This window comes from Cydia pomonella, unplaced genomic scaffold (genome assembly GCF_033807575.1).
Source record: "Cydia pomonella isolate Wapato2018A unplaced genomic scaffold, ilCydPomo1 PGA_scaffold_61, whole genome shotgun sequence".
NCBI lineage: Eukaryota > Metazoa > Arthropoda > Insecta > Lepidoptera > Tortricidae > Cydia > Cydia pomonella.
In genome coordinates this window covers 4740-19670 of record NW_026907894.1, presented here as the reverse complement: position 1 = coordinate 19670, position 14931 = coordinate 4740, and the positions used below count along the sequence as shown (strand labels likewise).

The window sequence follows — 14931 nt, the reverse complement described above, 5'->3', positions numbered from 1 at the left end:
AGCTTATTTAGTACTACTTTTTCGGGAAAATAAAGGAAAACAGGGCAGAATTTATTTCTGAATAGCGCTTTACATACAGTTTATATAATTACATGCTTATATCTATTTCGTATGTTACATTAATTATTTCTATTTATAACTACTTTTATACAATACAATAGTGCGTTTCTATTGACATGCGAGTTTTAGCTGTTTTACCCTTATAATTATTTATTCCTACCGAGCTTATTTATGTTTTTCTTAAATATATTTACTATATTTTAAAAACATATATTTCTATCTAGTTTTATTCCGTTTTACAACTCTCCTCACAATTTTTAAGCAAAACTCTATAAATGTGTTCATTTCCGCACTAGCCATTATATTTTGCAGGTTGTCGATGGTTATGCTAGTTTTAATTTTTTGTTCTAAGTCAAAGCGCTCACATTCATGAACAGGACACTCGAATATTACATGTGGCACCGTTTCTTGCTTATTGTTGTCACAGACACACGATGGACTCTCCTTACACTTGAAGCGGTTCAAGTACTCAGAGAATCCACCGTGTCCCGTCATCAACTGCGTCTTTAGATTGTTTGGCGCAGATTTCCTCGTCACTCTGTATGCCGCCACTGCATCTGGGAAGAATAACTTCGTGATGGAAGCCGTTTCTCCAGACTTATACCTCCGGTTCCATTCGTCAAGCGTCGACATGCGGATGCTACGCTTGACGAACGAGACCGGGCAATGGTCGTAGTCTGGCTTTCGTTTGGAGCCTACAGCTGCTCCTTTTGCTAACTCATCTGCCCGCTCGTTGCCCTCTAACCCTGCGTGAGCTTTAATCCAGTGTAGAGTAACTACTTTACCCTGGAGAGACATGGATTTTAAGTTCTCTCTGGCCTCTACGACAAGGGGGTGAAGGCAACTGTGGTTTTGTATTGTTTGGAGGGCCGCCATGGAATCGCTGTAGACTCCATACGATTTCTCATTATACTTTTTCGCTTCCCTAGTGGCCTTGCATAGAGCAAGGAGCTCCGCCTGGTAAACCGTGCAGTATCTCGATAGAGCAAGCTTGTGGGCCTTGAATTCGGTTTCTCCCTTCCAGATAGAAAGTGAGGCTCCAACCCCGCCCTCAAACTTGCTACCATCGGTGAATATCCGTACGTCGAACTCGCTGTTCGAGTCCACATCGTCTTGGTTCACCAGGCGAACCACCCTCAACTCATCGCGATCCGCGGGATGGGGCATTTTAGTTGCGGATGCCATTTGTTCCACCTCTCTATCTCCAGGCCATAGGGCAGGTAGAGACTCTCCCTTCTTGGCTTCGTACAGCGAAGCCGCCTCTCGCACTCGGAGGTCAAGAGGGAGCATCCCCGACAGGACCAGCGCCGAGTTGAGGGAAACGGTGCGGTACGCCTTACAAATTTTCTGCGCCATTCCGCGTTGCACCACTGCCAGCTGCCTTTGGACGCCCAACTTGTTTGCAGCCATCGCCCAAACACTGGCGGCATACAGGATAATGGGCTCTACAGTTGCCACATAAATTGTTTTTATGACTTCAGGATGGAGTCCCCAGTCTGTTTTTGCAGCCCTAGATAGCTGTTTGTAGACAGCTATTGCTTTCCTGCAGACATTCGAGACATGGCTATTAAATGTCAGCTTGTCGTCAATGGTTACACCAAGTACTTTCATTTCTTTTACCATGTTGATGCTGGTTCCGCCCATACTCAGACGAGGGGTGTCATATTTAAGTTTCCGTGTAATAACCATAGCATTAGTCTTATGAGGTGCGAATCGAAGCTTATTTCTGACACCCCACTCCCGAGCATGGTCGAGTGCAGCGTTAGCGCGCATTTCAATTTCCAGGGCTGTATCACCATCAACGACGAGCACAACATCATCTGCGAATGCCTGGCAGTAGTCGCCCCTTTGCGAGTAGCTTTTTAGTAACGGGTCCAGGAGCAGGTTCCACAGGATGGGGCCAGCTATCGATCCCTGTACGCATCCCTTTGTGGTTTCCAGTCTGAATTGCTCTCCCGCGTATCTAACTGTTACTCTTCGATCTGTGAGGTAGCTGTCGATCACGCGTCTCAGTTTGATAGGGCAATTTTCGTCCGCTAACCGGGTCCTTATTGCCGGCCACCAAGCACCATCGAAGGCCCCCTCTATATCCAGTGATATCAAAGTTACAATCTTTTTCAAGTCTAATTTCTTTCGTACGTATTTCATTAGGACATAAAGGGAGTCCTCGGTGCTGCGTTGTGGCATAAACCCATATTGACGATCACTCATTTGAGGCAATAGATGAAACTTCAGCCTGTTCACCACCATCTTTTCGTACACTTTTCCCATTATCGGGAGCAGTCCTATTGGCCGGTACGATTTGGGTGTTGCATAGTCTCCTCTACCAGGCTTTCGGAGGACCACCACCGTTGCGGATTTCCAAGCTCCAGGGAAGTATCCTCGACTTAGACACTTGTTCAACAGTGCAAGGAACATTTCTGGGTCGGTCTCTATGGCGTGTTGGCAAATGTCAGAGGTAAAGCCGTCCTCCCCCGGAGCCTTTTTTGGATTAAAGGAGTCGTACGCACGCTTCAGTTCCGCCATTGTGAACGAGGGTTCGCAAGAGTTATCTTGCTCCCCCTCGTTCACAATGTCGGCTCTATCCCTCACCTGACGATGGTAATCATTGTCGTTAGTGGTGCAGTCCTTGGGGTAGAACGTTTCCGCAATCAGGCGTACTGAACCCATCGCGTCAAGCACTACTCCATCTTTCTCTAGCGGTGAGTCCTCTTCCCTGCGTGCGGTCCTTCCGATTACCCGGTAGATGCCCTCCCAGACCCCCTCCCTGGTTTGTTTATGGCAGAACTCTTTCCAGCTGTCCACTTGCGCTTTGGCGGCAGCCCGTTCATACTCCTCCTTGTATTGCACGTACTCTTCTATTACTTTCGACCTCCGAACAGGGGCAGCACACCCCACCCTGCGCTTTCTGGTAGCAACCCCTTTTTTCATTTTGGCAAGTTCATCGGACCACCACGGCAGTGTTAGTTGCTGTTTAACTTTCTTTTTAGGCATGGACGATACACAGGCTTCTTCTATTACGGCATTGAACTCTGTTACTACTTTCTCTATTTTTATATTGTTATTTAGGCTTTCTATTTCGGACTTTACTAATTTGTGATCTTGCATCAATTCTCTGAGTTTTCCATGAAACTCAGACCAATTGGCTTTTTTAGTGTTGAATTTCCTTGTGGTCCTGTGTACCGTTATGCCAACCAGTTTTGTCCACTTGACTTTAAAAAGAATGCCGTTGTGGTCCGAGCTTGTTAGCCCCTGATCAACTCTCCAGTCGTCTACCAGGTCAAGCATGTCGATGGAGCAGGCCGTTACATCAACATAGCTTGAGTAGTGTATGCCACCCCTAGCGGTGTCGAAAGTTGGAGTATCCCCTCTGTTGAGTATGTTCAGGCCAAGCTCATCCAGTACAGTGGCCAACTGTTCCCCCCTGGCATCAACTATAGGGCTACCCCACCAGGTGCTTTTCGCGTTAAAGTCTCCGCCTATTATCCACCTCTGTGGTTTTAGTTCTTTTGCAACTTTCTCAAGTTGCTCAAGGTGGGGTTCCATGGGTTGGTCCGGTTCTAGGTACAGGGAAACAAGTACTACTTCCCAGGCACTGGTTTGGATGCTTACTGCTACCACGTTATCGGTGGTAAGTTTCGGGTATTGTGTCACTTTAATGTTGTCGTCAAAAACGGCGATCGCAGCCTTTACCGTTCCCTCCCCCGCGCCAGTGCCCTGGAAGATCCGTACTCCTCCGTAGCTTCTTGTCACTTTTGCCCCTCCCACGTATGGTTCCTGCAGAAGCGCGACAGCGATACCTCGCTGCTTCGCCTCCGCATAGAGCTCTTCGGTGGCAAGTTTCTTTCGCTGCAGGTTAGCTTGTGCAATCTGGTAAAGTATTGGGTTGCCAGGGGCGCCTTTAGCAATATGCAACGCTCGACCTTGCTATCTCGTCCCATCTTTTACGCGTTGGGCAGACCAGACTGAACGCATTGTGTTCCGTGTCCTCCAGTCCGGCCTTTACACAGTTCCGGCAGTTCGGTGGGACTTTCGCGAGCCACTCGGCACACTCGGAGCGTAGGTGGGGACCGCCGCAGTGACTGCATAAGTCCGCGGTCGCAGTGCAGTATCGCTTTCCGTGGCCGTAGCCCAGGCAGCGTGTGCACTGCACCAGCGGCGTCTGGTCTTCGACTCTTACGCGTTGGAGGTCCACATGGACGGTTCCCACCTCCGTTGCCCTCTGCCATATAGCGGGAGAGACACAGGCCACAACGTGGCTAGTATGTGGGTTCCGCGTTCTCCTTCTATATTTAATTTCCACCCTGTTTTCTTCGTCCTTGAGGTCGCGGAAAATCCCCTTATTCTGGTTTCTTAGGGCCCTCACTATGTCCTCGTCGGAGTTTATAGTGAGGACACTCCTAAGGACCAGGAGCGGGTCCTTATTTTTCGCATCCTCAACGACAAGATTTGTTCCCTCTTTCGTCAGCCTATCTTTTATCTTATCCCTTTCCTCTCTAGTTGCCAAACCCATTATGATTTTCCTATCCTTCGCTTTCCGTACCCTCTCCACCTTGATCCACCCCTCCTTAGCGTCCACTGCTTCCCTGATCTTGCCGAGGACCTCGTCTCCCGTTTCGGTTTCATCCGTCGAGGTTACGACCACTGAGTGCAGGGTGCCTCTCCTTGAGGTAGATCCTGCACCCTGTGTTACGTTCGAGGACGCCGCCGCCGCTACGCTTGCGTATGTGGCGGTCGTTGCCATACTCGATAGGGTCTCCCGTTGGGTCTCCATCGAGGCCCTCAGCTCGTCCATTTTCCTGCTGTTTTCCTCTATAAGCCTGGTTTGCTCCTCTAGTTTTGCCAGGAAGGTGTCGGTGTCCGTTCCGGCCGAGTTTTTAGTGGCCTCTTTCTTTCCCTTAGGCACCTCCCTGTTGGCTCCGAGCCTCTCCTTCCTTGACTCGGCATCCGCTTCCTTTACCAATTGGTAAAGCCTGTCCAGGGCCTCCAGGACATCGTTTTTTATGGAGGTTTTAACGTTTCTCCCCTCTTTTATGCTCGCGGTCGCCTTGTCGTGGAGGACTCGTGCCTCTATCGTTCTGCTTGCGTAAGCCTTTTTTGCAGGTGCAGTGGGCGTCTTTCTCGCCGGCGATATAATAATTGTGTTTTGGCGTGAAGGGCCAGCCCGTGCTGTCTCTGCGGATTCCGCGTTCCCAGCTTTTACTTGTTGTTGTTTTGTTTCGGTCTTCGACAGGCCGGCCTGTGTTTGCGTAGCGTCGGCTTCCACGATTAACACCGTGGGGGCCGCGAGGGCTGGCTCCAATGTAATGTCAGCACCCGCGGTCCCCGCCTGCGCTGGGTTTGGTGATAGGTGGAAGGTCTTACCCAGTTCCCATTCCCCGATGCTTTTTCTAACTGACGGTCGCAGGTCGGTTTTTTCCGGCTTCGTGGGCGACATCTCCGAAGCTACGTTCTTGATGGGGGTCCTATACATCGAGTTAGGCGTAATACTATACCTAAGCCCCTGTAAAGGGGGGGTTTCAGTGTCAAATAAGTAGAGCTGAAATAACACACAGAAAATTGCCTATGCAGTCACGAAACAAAAAGTTTGCCGCCTCTGTAAAGGGGAGGTGGCGCTCTGGCGCTCGTATTCGCCGTCAGATTGTGGAGAAGAGTTGTAAAATAAGAGAAATAAAACACAATAATTTTATTCTAAAGTGTAGAGTCAATATTATAACGGTACAAATGTAGAGTCGCGGACTCTACTTATCAGACTAATGCCTAAAACACTGTATATAGATACAGCAATCACTTATATCTAAAAGGGTCACTCGCATGTACCAAAAAATTTTTTAGACTCTATGTAGAGCCGAATTATTATGTCCAGTAGACAGCTCTCCTCGAGCCCTTTCCAACGATACCAAACACGGCCCCGCTGTTCCTTCTGGTTCCGGAGCTACAAGGGCTTGAAGTTTTTGGTTTCGTTGCCAAAACCGGTTTCTATATTGGGTATCTGTCTGTAACTCCGGATCCGCTGGCCCTACAGGTCCGCGCTTGGGCTCGTTTTTCTGGGCTCGACTAGCTCTATCTAATGGGAGCACTTTCAGGCGGGAAAATTTTTCAGATTTTCAGTTTCCTGAAAAGTCCTGAAAACGTCTGAAAAGTTTCTCCTCGCCCGGAGTAGTGCCCGCTGGTTTCCTAGAAGAAAACCCCAGCTCTCTGCGATTTACCGTTTGGGAGATATCTCGGTTTAAATTTTTCCAAAATGGCGGCGAGAACTGTCAAAGTTCAACTTTGACCGCTGATATCTCCCGTTCCTGGGGTCGCAGAAAGCCCGGATTTTCGACGGCTTATCTAAACTTAACCTAATCTATCGGCTGAGACCACTTTCAGGCTTCGAAATTTTTCAGAAATTTTCAGACTGAAAATCGCCTGAAAATTCCTGAAATGGGTCGAAGGTGGTAGATAGACCTCCTCTTTTCTTCAGGGAAGAAACCGCGAGCCTCTAGGCCCTTGGGTTGTCGAGATATTGCGACTTGAAATTTGGCAAGATGGCCGCCGAACTGTCAAACGCAATGTTTGAGGGCCGATATCTCGAGAACCGCTGGTCGGAGGAGGTTCGGGTTTTCTTCCCTGCCTCTCGTCTTATCTCCTCTATAATTTAGGAGTGGTCTCGACCCTTAGAGATTTTTGTCAAGATATTCACCTGAAACCTGAAAATACTGGTTTCTGCTCAAGAAACACTGTCTTAGGTGAAAATCCGACTTTTTTACGTCAAGCGGTTGCCGAGTATTTGCAATTTGAAATTTGATACCAGAAAAAACAAAATGGCGTTTTTCTGGTATCTGGCCAAATTAAAAGATACGGAGTCCGCGTTTTGAGTTTCCCGATGTGAGATGGCAGTTCTGAAGCTAATTTTAATGAGAAAAAGTGATATTTTATATTAATTTAGAATATATGGCCAAAAATAGGTTAAAATTCGATAACTTCGGTACCCCTTGACGTAAAAATACACAAAAAATTGTAAAATTAACACAAAATACACAGCTATAATACACAATAATAATCTAAATTAGTCTCATACAAAAAATTTTCAAATTGGATATTTTTCGAAATTTTTCGAAAAATCAAAATTTTTCTAACTACTTTTGTCCACAAAGTTTTCACACTTTACAAGTCTGTTGTACCAGCTAGCGCGCACAGGATTTCACTCCAAAAAGTATATGGTCTGACTGAAGATTTTGCTCTATTTAAGGTTGAATTTTGAATTTTAAAAAGTCTATATCTCAGAAAATAAATGTCCAAAAATTTTGTTTTAAATACCGTTTTGCTCGGAGAGGTGCACTGCTTGAGACTGCGCTGTGTGTTTGATCCGCTCACCGCCGGTTCGCCGACCACGCCACCACGTGGTTTTTGTTTTTCTGCGGATTGTGCTCCGACGGTGCGTCTCCCAGACACGTGTGAGGTGTCGGCGTGCGGGGCTCGTTGAGGCGCTTCCTGCGGTGTATCGCACGTAGCGGTGTCAGCGTCCAGTGACGCAGCGTATCGGTGTTTGTGATCACCTAACCTCCAAAAACACGGTTTTTAGCACTTAGCGGTTTTTTCCGCGGTGTCACTTTCACACACTGTGATCCAATAGATGGCACTCACTGTCCCGCACACAACGACACTTGTTTGGGCTCGATACGTTGAGAATTGCCACGTCCACGAATTTTTTACTGCGGAGCTCAAAGGAAACGATGTCGCTACGACGCAGGGTGGCACGTGACTCGGTTAGGTTAGGTTAGGTTAGGTTAGGTTAGGTTAGGTTAGGTTAGGTTAGGTTAGGTTAGGTTAGGTTAGGTTTTTTTTTTTTTTTTTTTTTGTAAAGTTTGTTGCGTCATTTGTAGACACAGGGCCCTCGCTAGGGATACGGGCGACCCTGTGCCCGTGGTGACATTAGTGAAAGGGCTGGTGTGATTTATGCGATGCCGGGTCCGGCATCACCATCAGTCAGAAAGCAATGGTGATGCTCGAGTTGAAGACCCGGCGTTATTGTTATGATTTAAGATGGACCCATGGTCCCCGCATTCAGTACGGGCGGCCATGGGCCCAGGTTGAGATTTGTGAAGTTGTTTCAGTTGTGATTTTATTTTTATGGTAAGGTTGAGATTTGTATAGTTTTGATTGTTGTGATTTTGTTGTGATAAAGATTGTTTTATTTGGTGAAAGTTATGTTTGTTATAATTAATGTGTACGTTTATAATTGTTTTAGTTAGTAGTAGTAGTTGGTTTAGGTTGAAGGGACCGCAGTAGACATTAAAAAGATGCACACAACGGACGCTGCTGCCCGTCCGTCGGTTTTCCCTTAGTCGCCTTTTACGACACCCACGGGACGAGATGGGGTGGTGCTATTCTAACGCCGGCACCACACAGCGAGTTAAAGAATATAAGGGTTTGTTTGTTTAATCGATGGGGGTTTGGTTTGTTAGTTTGGGTTGAGATTACGTATTGGGACCAGCAGTAGGTGTTAATACAATACACGACGGACGCTGCTGCCCATGCCGTCGGTTTTCCCTTAGTCGCCTTCTACGACACCCACGGGACGAGATGGGGTGGTGCTATTCTGACGCCGGCACCACACGGCGGGTTAGGTTAGGTTAGGTTAGGTTAGGTTAGGTTAGGTTAGGTTAGGTTAGGTTAGGTTAGGTTAGGTTAGGTTAGGTTAGGTTAGGTTAGGTTAGGTTAGGTTAGGTTAGGTTTTTTTTTTTTTTTTTTAAGAGTTAAAATTTGTCAGTTGAAGGCAAAGGGCCCTCGCTATGAATACGGGCGACCCTTGCCCGCGGGTGACATATGCGAAGTTTTCTTGTTAGTTATTGATGTCAAGTTTGGCATCATCATCAAAGTGTGACAATAATGCACAGTTTAGGAACTTGACTTTGTTACCGTTGTTTAGCTTTAAAGACATATGGTCCCCGCAAAGATACGGGGCGGCCATAGGTCCATAGATAATTTTGATTTATATATGGTTATTTTTGTTATATATATATTTATGTTCGGATTTTAGCTATTGTAATGTTACAACTATTTATGTTTTGAAGAATTACTTTACAGGGAACTAGGAATTGATTACGTTTAATTATAGGAAGCCATGAATTGCTTAATCATAGCTGATCCTTTCTTCAATATTTTTCTTTGCTGCAGCAAGGCGTGGACAATTGTTGCTTACTGCGGTGTGGTTTGTGTCATGATGGGTTTTATATTTTTGGTTGTGGTTATTGCAATTATAGCATTTTGGGATGATGTTGCGATTCGGGCAGTTTTTGAAATTGTGAGAATGGTCGGCGCAGTGTGAACAAGGTTTAACTACTGCCTTGCAGTGGACGCGTGTGTGTCCAAACTGCAGACATCCAAGGCACTGTTTAAATGGAGAGTGCTCTTCAGCGTGTATACGCTGATGCTCTATGTTGAGCCTTCCCGAGTTGCATGATCACTCTCCATGTTGCAGGTGGGCACCTAAGAACCGCGTTGTAGAGGTTCTTATTGCGGTTGTTAGTGACGAAACATAGCTGGAGCTTATGTTCGTTCGCTCAGGGTGGCCCCCACCGATGGGTTCTGAGAGGAGATTATGTCGACAAGTTCGTCCTTCACGGTATCCTTGTGGATCCCCTTCAGAATGACCATCGGTGTAAGGGTCCTGGCCGGCTCAGCTTTAATGTTGTTGGTGTTCAGCCTGTGCAATGTTTCGTCCCGCTGAGTTTTGTTTTCGAATTCGATTCTAACTTTGTTGTTACTAAGTGGTTTGATTTTTGTAGGTGCGTAATCTTTTGTTTTGAATGAGATCTTGCCTCGAATGGTGCCCATTGCCTCAGCAGTCGACTGTGAATTTTCAATCGTCGCTACCAGTGCGACGTTGTTTTTAGGTGTTGCTACAGCTTTTACTTTGTCGCTGTATGTTGGACGACTTTGTGGTGTGGGGCTGCCCGACTCAGCTCCACTTAGTGCGTTTTTAACTAAATCGTTGAGGGCCTTCTGCTCCTCACGAATTAGGTTCAGCTCTGTCTGGACAGTCGCTACGACGTCCGCTGCCTGCGCCCGTAGACCATCGTCAGAGTCTGTTTGGACCCCTTTAGACGACTGGTCTGTGGGGGTGGGTGTTGCATTTAAGATTGTCCTGATTTGCGCACGCATTTGCCTCGCGTAACTCGCAAATATGGACGTAACGTTTTTCGCCGCGGTCTTGATTTGCCTTTTGTTTTCTACCGTGACGCTGCGATTGGTTGTGTGTGGTCTCAAGGTTCTCAAGAATGATTCGCGATTCCTGTTCAAGGTCGCCGGCAAGCTCATCAATCAGCTCCAGCACCGGATGGATGTTAGCACCGCGCTCTGTCGACGGTGTACGCGCTCGCTGAGCAATCGCGCCCAGCGGTGAGGTGTAGAGCTGATCAAAGTCTTCCATGTTAAGATTAAGGCTCTCAGTACTCATTTTTATTTAAAATCTACTATTTTCTATTTTATATTTAGTTAGTTAAGTTAGAAATTACACAATTAATGATGATGAAATTACTATGATATTATTTGATGACAAAACAAATTTAAAAACAAATTTTTATAATATAAAAACAAATGATTCGAAAATCTACGATGAAGAAAATTAAATTACTTGGCAACTAGACGTCAGCAAGGTTGTCCAGCAGATGAAAAAGATGACGGTGATTAATGTCTATTCAAGACAGAAAACGGAAATAATTTAGCGTAAACCAAAAATAAGTTATGAAATTTTGAAGTAAAAATTTTATATGCCAAAAAGTGAATTTTGAAAATTTTGTTAGGAAAGGTTAAATAAAATTACAAAAACTGATAACGATAGGAAAGAGTAAATTATTTAGAGACGATAGATACAAAGATGAGGAAAATCGGAGTGATAGAAAGAAAGTTACGAATTTTTGAAATTTGAAGATTTTGAAGTATTGAGCAAAAAAGGGGAAAATGGGAATATCTCCGGAACTAGAAGAGTCCCGGAGGTCGGGATAGTCTTAAAAGATGCGGAGAAATTAGGAGAGCTTATGTTCCGAAAATGGGGTGAATGCGGATATTTTAAGTGTATTTGCGAAAGCTTGGTTAGGTTAGGTTAGGTTAGGTTAGGTTAGGTTAGGTTAGGTTAGGTTAGGTTAGGTTAGGTTAGGTTAGGTTAGGTTAGGTTAGGTTAGGTTAGGTTAGGTTAGGTTAGGTTAGGTTAGGTTAGGTTAGGTTTTTTTTTTTTTTTTTTTTTTTTAAAGGTTTTATAGTGTCATTTGTAGACACAGGGCCCTCGCTAGGGATACGGGCGACCCTGTGTCCGTGGTGACATATGCGAAAAGCTGGTATGTTTTATGCGATGCCGGGTCCGGCATCACCATCAGTCAGTAGCGATGATGATGCTCGAGTTGAAGACCCGGCTTTATTGTTATGATTTCGATGGACCCATGGTCCCCCGCATTCAGTACGGGCGGCCATGGGCCCAGGTTGAGATTTGTTAGGTTAAGTTGGTTTTTTGCGATTAATTTTAGATTTTTGTTTGTGAAAGTTATGTTATTATATAGTGAAATTTAGTTTGGTTTGGTTAGTTTGGAATTTTGGTTTGGTTTGGTTGTTGGATAGAGAATAGTTGTTATTTAGATAGTTTAGATTGGTTGTGGTTGGAGGGACCGCAGTGAAGATAGATAGATAAAGGCACCCAACGGACGCTGCTGCCCGTCCGCCGGTTTTCCCTTAGTCGCCTTTTACGACACCCACGGGACGAGATGGGGTGGTGCTATTCTAACGCCGGCACCATACGGCAAGATAAAGAATATAAGGGTTTGTTTGAAAGATGGGGGTTTGGTTTGCTAGTTTGGGTTGAGATTACGTATTGGGACCGCAGTAGGTGTTAATACAATACACGACGGACGCTGCTGCCCATCCGTCGGTTTTCCCTTAGTCGCCTTCTACGACACCCACGGGACGAGATGGGGTGGTGCTATTCTGACGCCGGCACCACACGGCGGGTTAGGTTAGGTTAGGTTAGGTTAGGTTAGGTTAGGTTTTTTTTTTTTTTTTTTTTTGTGTTAAAACTATAAGTAGTTCCAACGGCCCTCGCGAGGGATACGGGCGACCGTTGGACTTCAATCAGATGTTTGGTTCCCGCTAAGGATACGGGTAACCTTTAATATTTATCTCGTTGTACGGTAAAAATTTATGCTGTATATTTATTTACTATATGTAGGTAATGCTGTTTATTAGGTATTGTTGAACTTTTCAGTGTATTTACTATATGATTGGTTAGCTTTTTAAAAGATTCGATTGTTGCTTCTTTCTGTGTTATTTGATCTATGTTATATGGCTCTATGTTGTTTATGTTACAGAGTACTTCGTGGTTGATGCGTGAGTTCTGGTACCGCGGGCATTGTTCCAGAAGATGTCTCATGGTTTGCGGAGTGACGTCATCGCAAGGGCATTCATTGGAATCAATGATGTGGAACCTTTTTAAGTATGTTTTGTTATACCCATGGCCAGTGAGCATTTGGGTCATTTGAAATGTAAGTTCGAAATGTTGTCTGAATTTATTTATGTGTTCCAAGGTAGGTAGCCATTGTTTTAGGTGTACTCCGGTTGTGCTGTTTTGATACGTTCTGTCTATTGCTTTGGCTGCTTCTACTCTGTGGTTTCGTTTATGGTATGACAAAGGGAATTTCGCATAATCTGGTGTTTTGTGTTGGGAGGCTGCAGCTTTGGCAGTCATGTCTGCCTCCTCATTGCCGAGGAGGCCCACATGCGCCTTTATCCAGCAAAACTGAATGGTTCGTCCCTGTTCTCTGATGGCTACTATGGACTTGTGTGCGCTGTTGATTGTTGCGTTAGTACTGTTACGATTGGATATTTCATGCAACGCAGCCTTTGAGTCGGAAAAAGATGGTTGCTTGTTCCAGTCCGAGCGCGTGGCACATACTACATGCCTCTTTTATTGCCAAGCACTCGGCCTGGAACACGGTGCAGCTATTATGCAGCTTAAGTTTTGTTCGTGTACTCCGACCATTTGGGTAGTGAATGATAACCGCCGCCCCCACCACTCCATCATGCTTACTGCCATCTGTATATATACGGTGCATGTCAGTGGAGTAGTAGGGTTCGAGGTCATCAAGGTTGTTTATGTCGTGTAGCTCTATGTTGGGGCGCCGAGCAGGATGTAATAACTCAGTAACCGCAGCGCGTTTGTCATAACTGATATCACTAGGCAAGTAGTTAGTCATTTGCGTACGTTTGACCGTTTCTGTAGACGCCACCTCTATGACTTTTTCGGGTAGGGGTGTTAATCCCGCCAATACAATTGATGGAATTGTAGGAAGAGTTCTGAAGCCGTGGAGTATTTTAATGGCAAACCCACGTTGCAAGCTAAGGAGAGAATCGCGGACCTTTTTGTAATTGGTTGCTTGCCCCCAAATTTCGGCTGCATAAGTGATGATAGGCTCGATCACCTGCCTGTAAATAGTATTTATGTTAGCAGCATGTACGCCCCAGGTAGGTTTTACGAATATACATAGCCTTTTATAGATTGCCTGTGCCTTTTTTATGATGTATTCTACGTGCTGAACAAAATTTAAGTGCTGGTCTATAATGACTCCGAGAAATTTAAACTGATTATCAAATGGGATAAGTGTATGGTTCATAAATATTTTCGCCGCTTTAGCTTTGGGTGTATTCGAAATCATCTTAGTTTTCTCTGGTCCGAATTTGAGCTTATTGTTTAAACCCCAATTAAAGACTGTTTCCAGAAGGCCATTTGCATTATCTTCTAGTTCCTGTATGTTATTCCCAGAACAGATCAGTAGAATATCGTCTGCATAAGCCTGTATGTGATTGTCATCTGTAGGGTTGTGTTCTAGAAGGGTATCTACAATAGTGTTCCAGAAGATGGGTCCAAGGACTGAGCCTTGGACGCATCCCCTGGTTTGCACCTTCGTGACAGTGGTATCAGAGTAATTAAGTGTGACTTTCCTATCAGTTAGGTAACTACGTATGGTGTGAAGGATGTTATTAGGGCAGTTAATCTCTGTCAGCCTTTTGAGAAGTGCGGGCCACCATGCATTATCAAAAGCGCCGGCAATGTCAAGTGAAATTGCAACGACTAGTTTTTTGGCATTTTTGCTTTGTTTTAGTTTATTTATTGCGCTGCTGAGGGCGTCGGTAGTGGAGCATTGCTCCTTAAATCCAAATTGTTTGTTGCTGCAAGCATTGTTTGTTATCATGTGATACGTTAGGCGTGACGCAATGAGTTTTTCTAGAATTTTCCCAAATACGTTGATTAGACCAATGGGTCGGTAAGCTGATATTTCTGTGTAGTTTAGTTTGTTAGGTTTGGGTATTGTTTTTATATATGCTGTTTTCCAGCAAATGGGAAAGTAATTGAGTGAGAGGCATCTATTATATAACTTAGTTATGGCTTCTGGGTAACATTCTATGTAATTTTTGCAGATATCAGCTGTGAGATTGTCTACGCCTGGTGCTCTTTTTGGGCTCATATTCTTAATTATATCGGATATTTCATGTGTTGTGAATGGTTGTTCATTATTTACTATTTCTGGTTGTATGTTATTGTTATTAATAAGTGTTCTTATTTGCAGGTGGTGCGGGCTGTCATCGGCTGCGGTGTCGTCAGGGAAGAACTTCTCAGCGAGCATTTCAGCGGTGTTCAAGATCGATGTGGTGTAAGTACCGTTATCTCTTTTCAGGGTTGCTGGCGGCTGCGGTTGTGGCGCACTTTTTAATAAACGATTGGTAACGGACCATACGTCGTCTTTGCCCTGTCGATTGCAGAATTCCCTAAAGTGCTCGGACGAGGTGGTTCGGATTTTATTAGCATACTCCCCTCTGGCTTCGCTTAGTTCTTTTAGGATA

The 14931-nt window shown here is 45.2% G+C and overlaps 1 protein-coding gene across 1 annotated transcript; it reads right to left on the bottom strand.

Moving 5' to 3' along the window:
• Positions 1–276: 276 nt before the first annotated feature.
• LOC133534142 (uncharacterized) lies at positions 277–5533 on the bottom strand. Its single transcript, XM_061873229.1, has 2 exons — positions 4022–5533; positions 277–3930 (listed from the first exon to the last, which is right to left on the bottom strand). Exons 1-2 carry the CDS (start codon positions 5531–5533, stop codon positions 277–279), a joined length of 5166 nt encoding a protein of 1721 aa, XP_061729213.1.
• Between the last annotated feature and the right edge of the window lie 9398 nt (positions 5534–14931).

What these genes read in the sequence shown, in the direction of transcription:
- LOC133534142 (XM_061873229.1), bottom strand. Translation starts at nt 5,533, where the DNA reads ATGTATAGGACCCCCATCAAGAACGTAGCTTCGGAGATGTCGCCCACG. An exon ending in AACACAATGCGTTCAGTCTG is followed by an intron (nt 3,931 to 4,021) that starts GTCTGCCCAACG and finishes ATACTTTACCAG; the next exon opens with ATTGCACAAGCTAACCTGCA.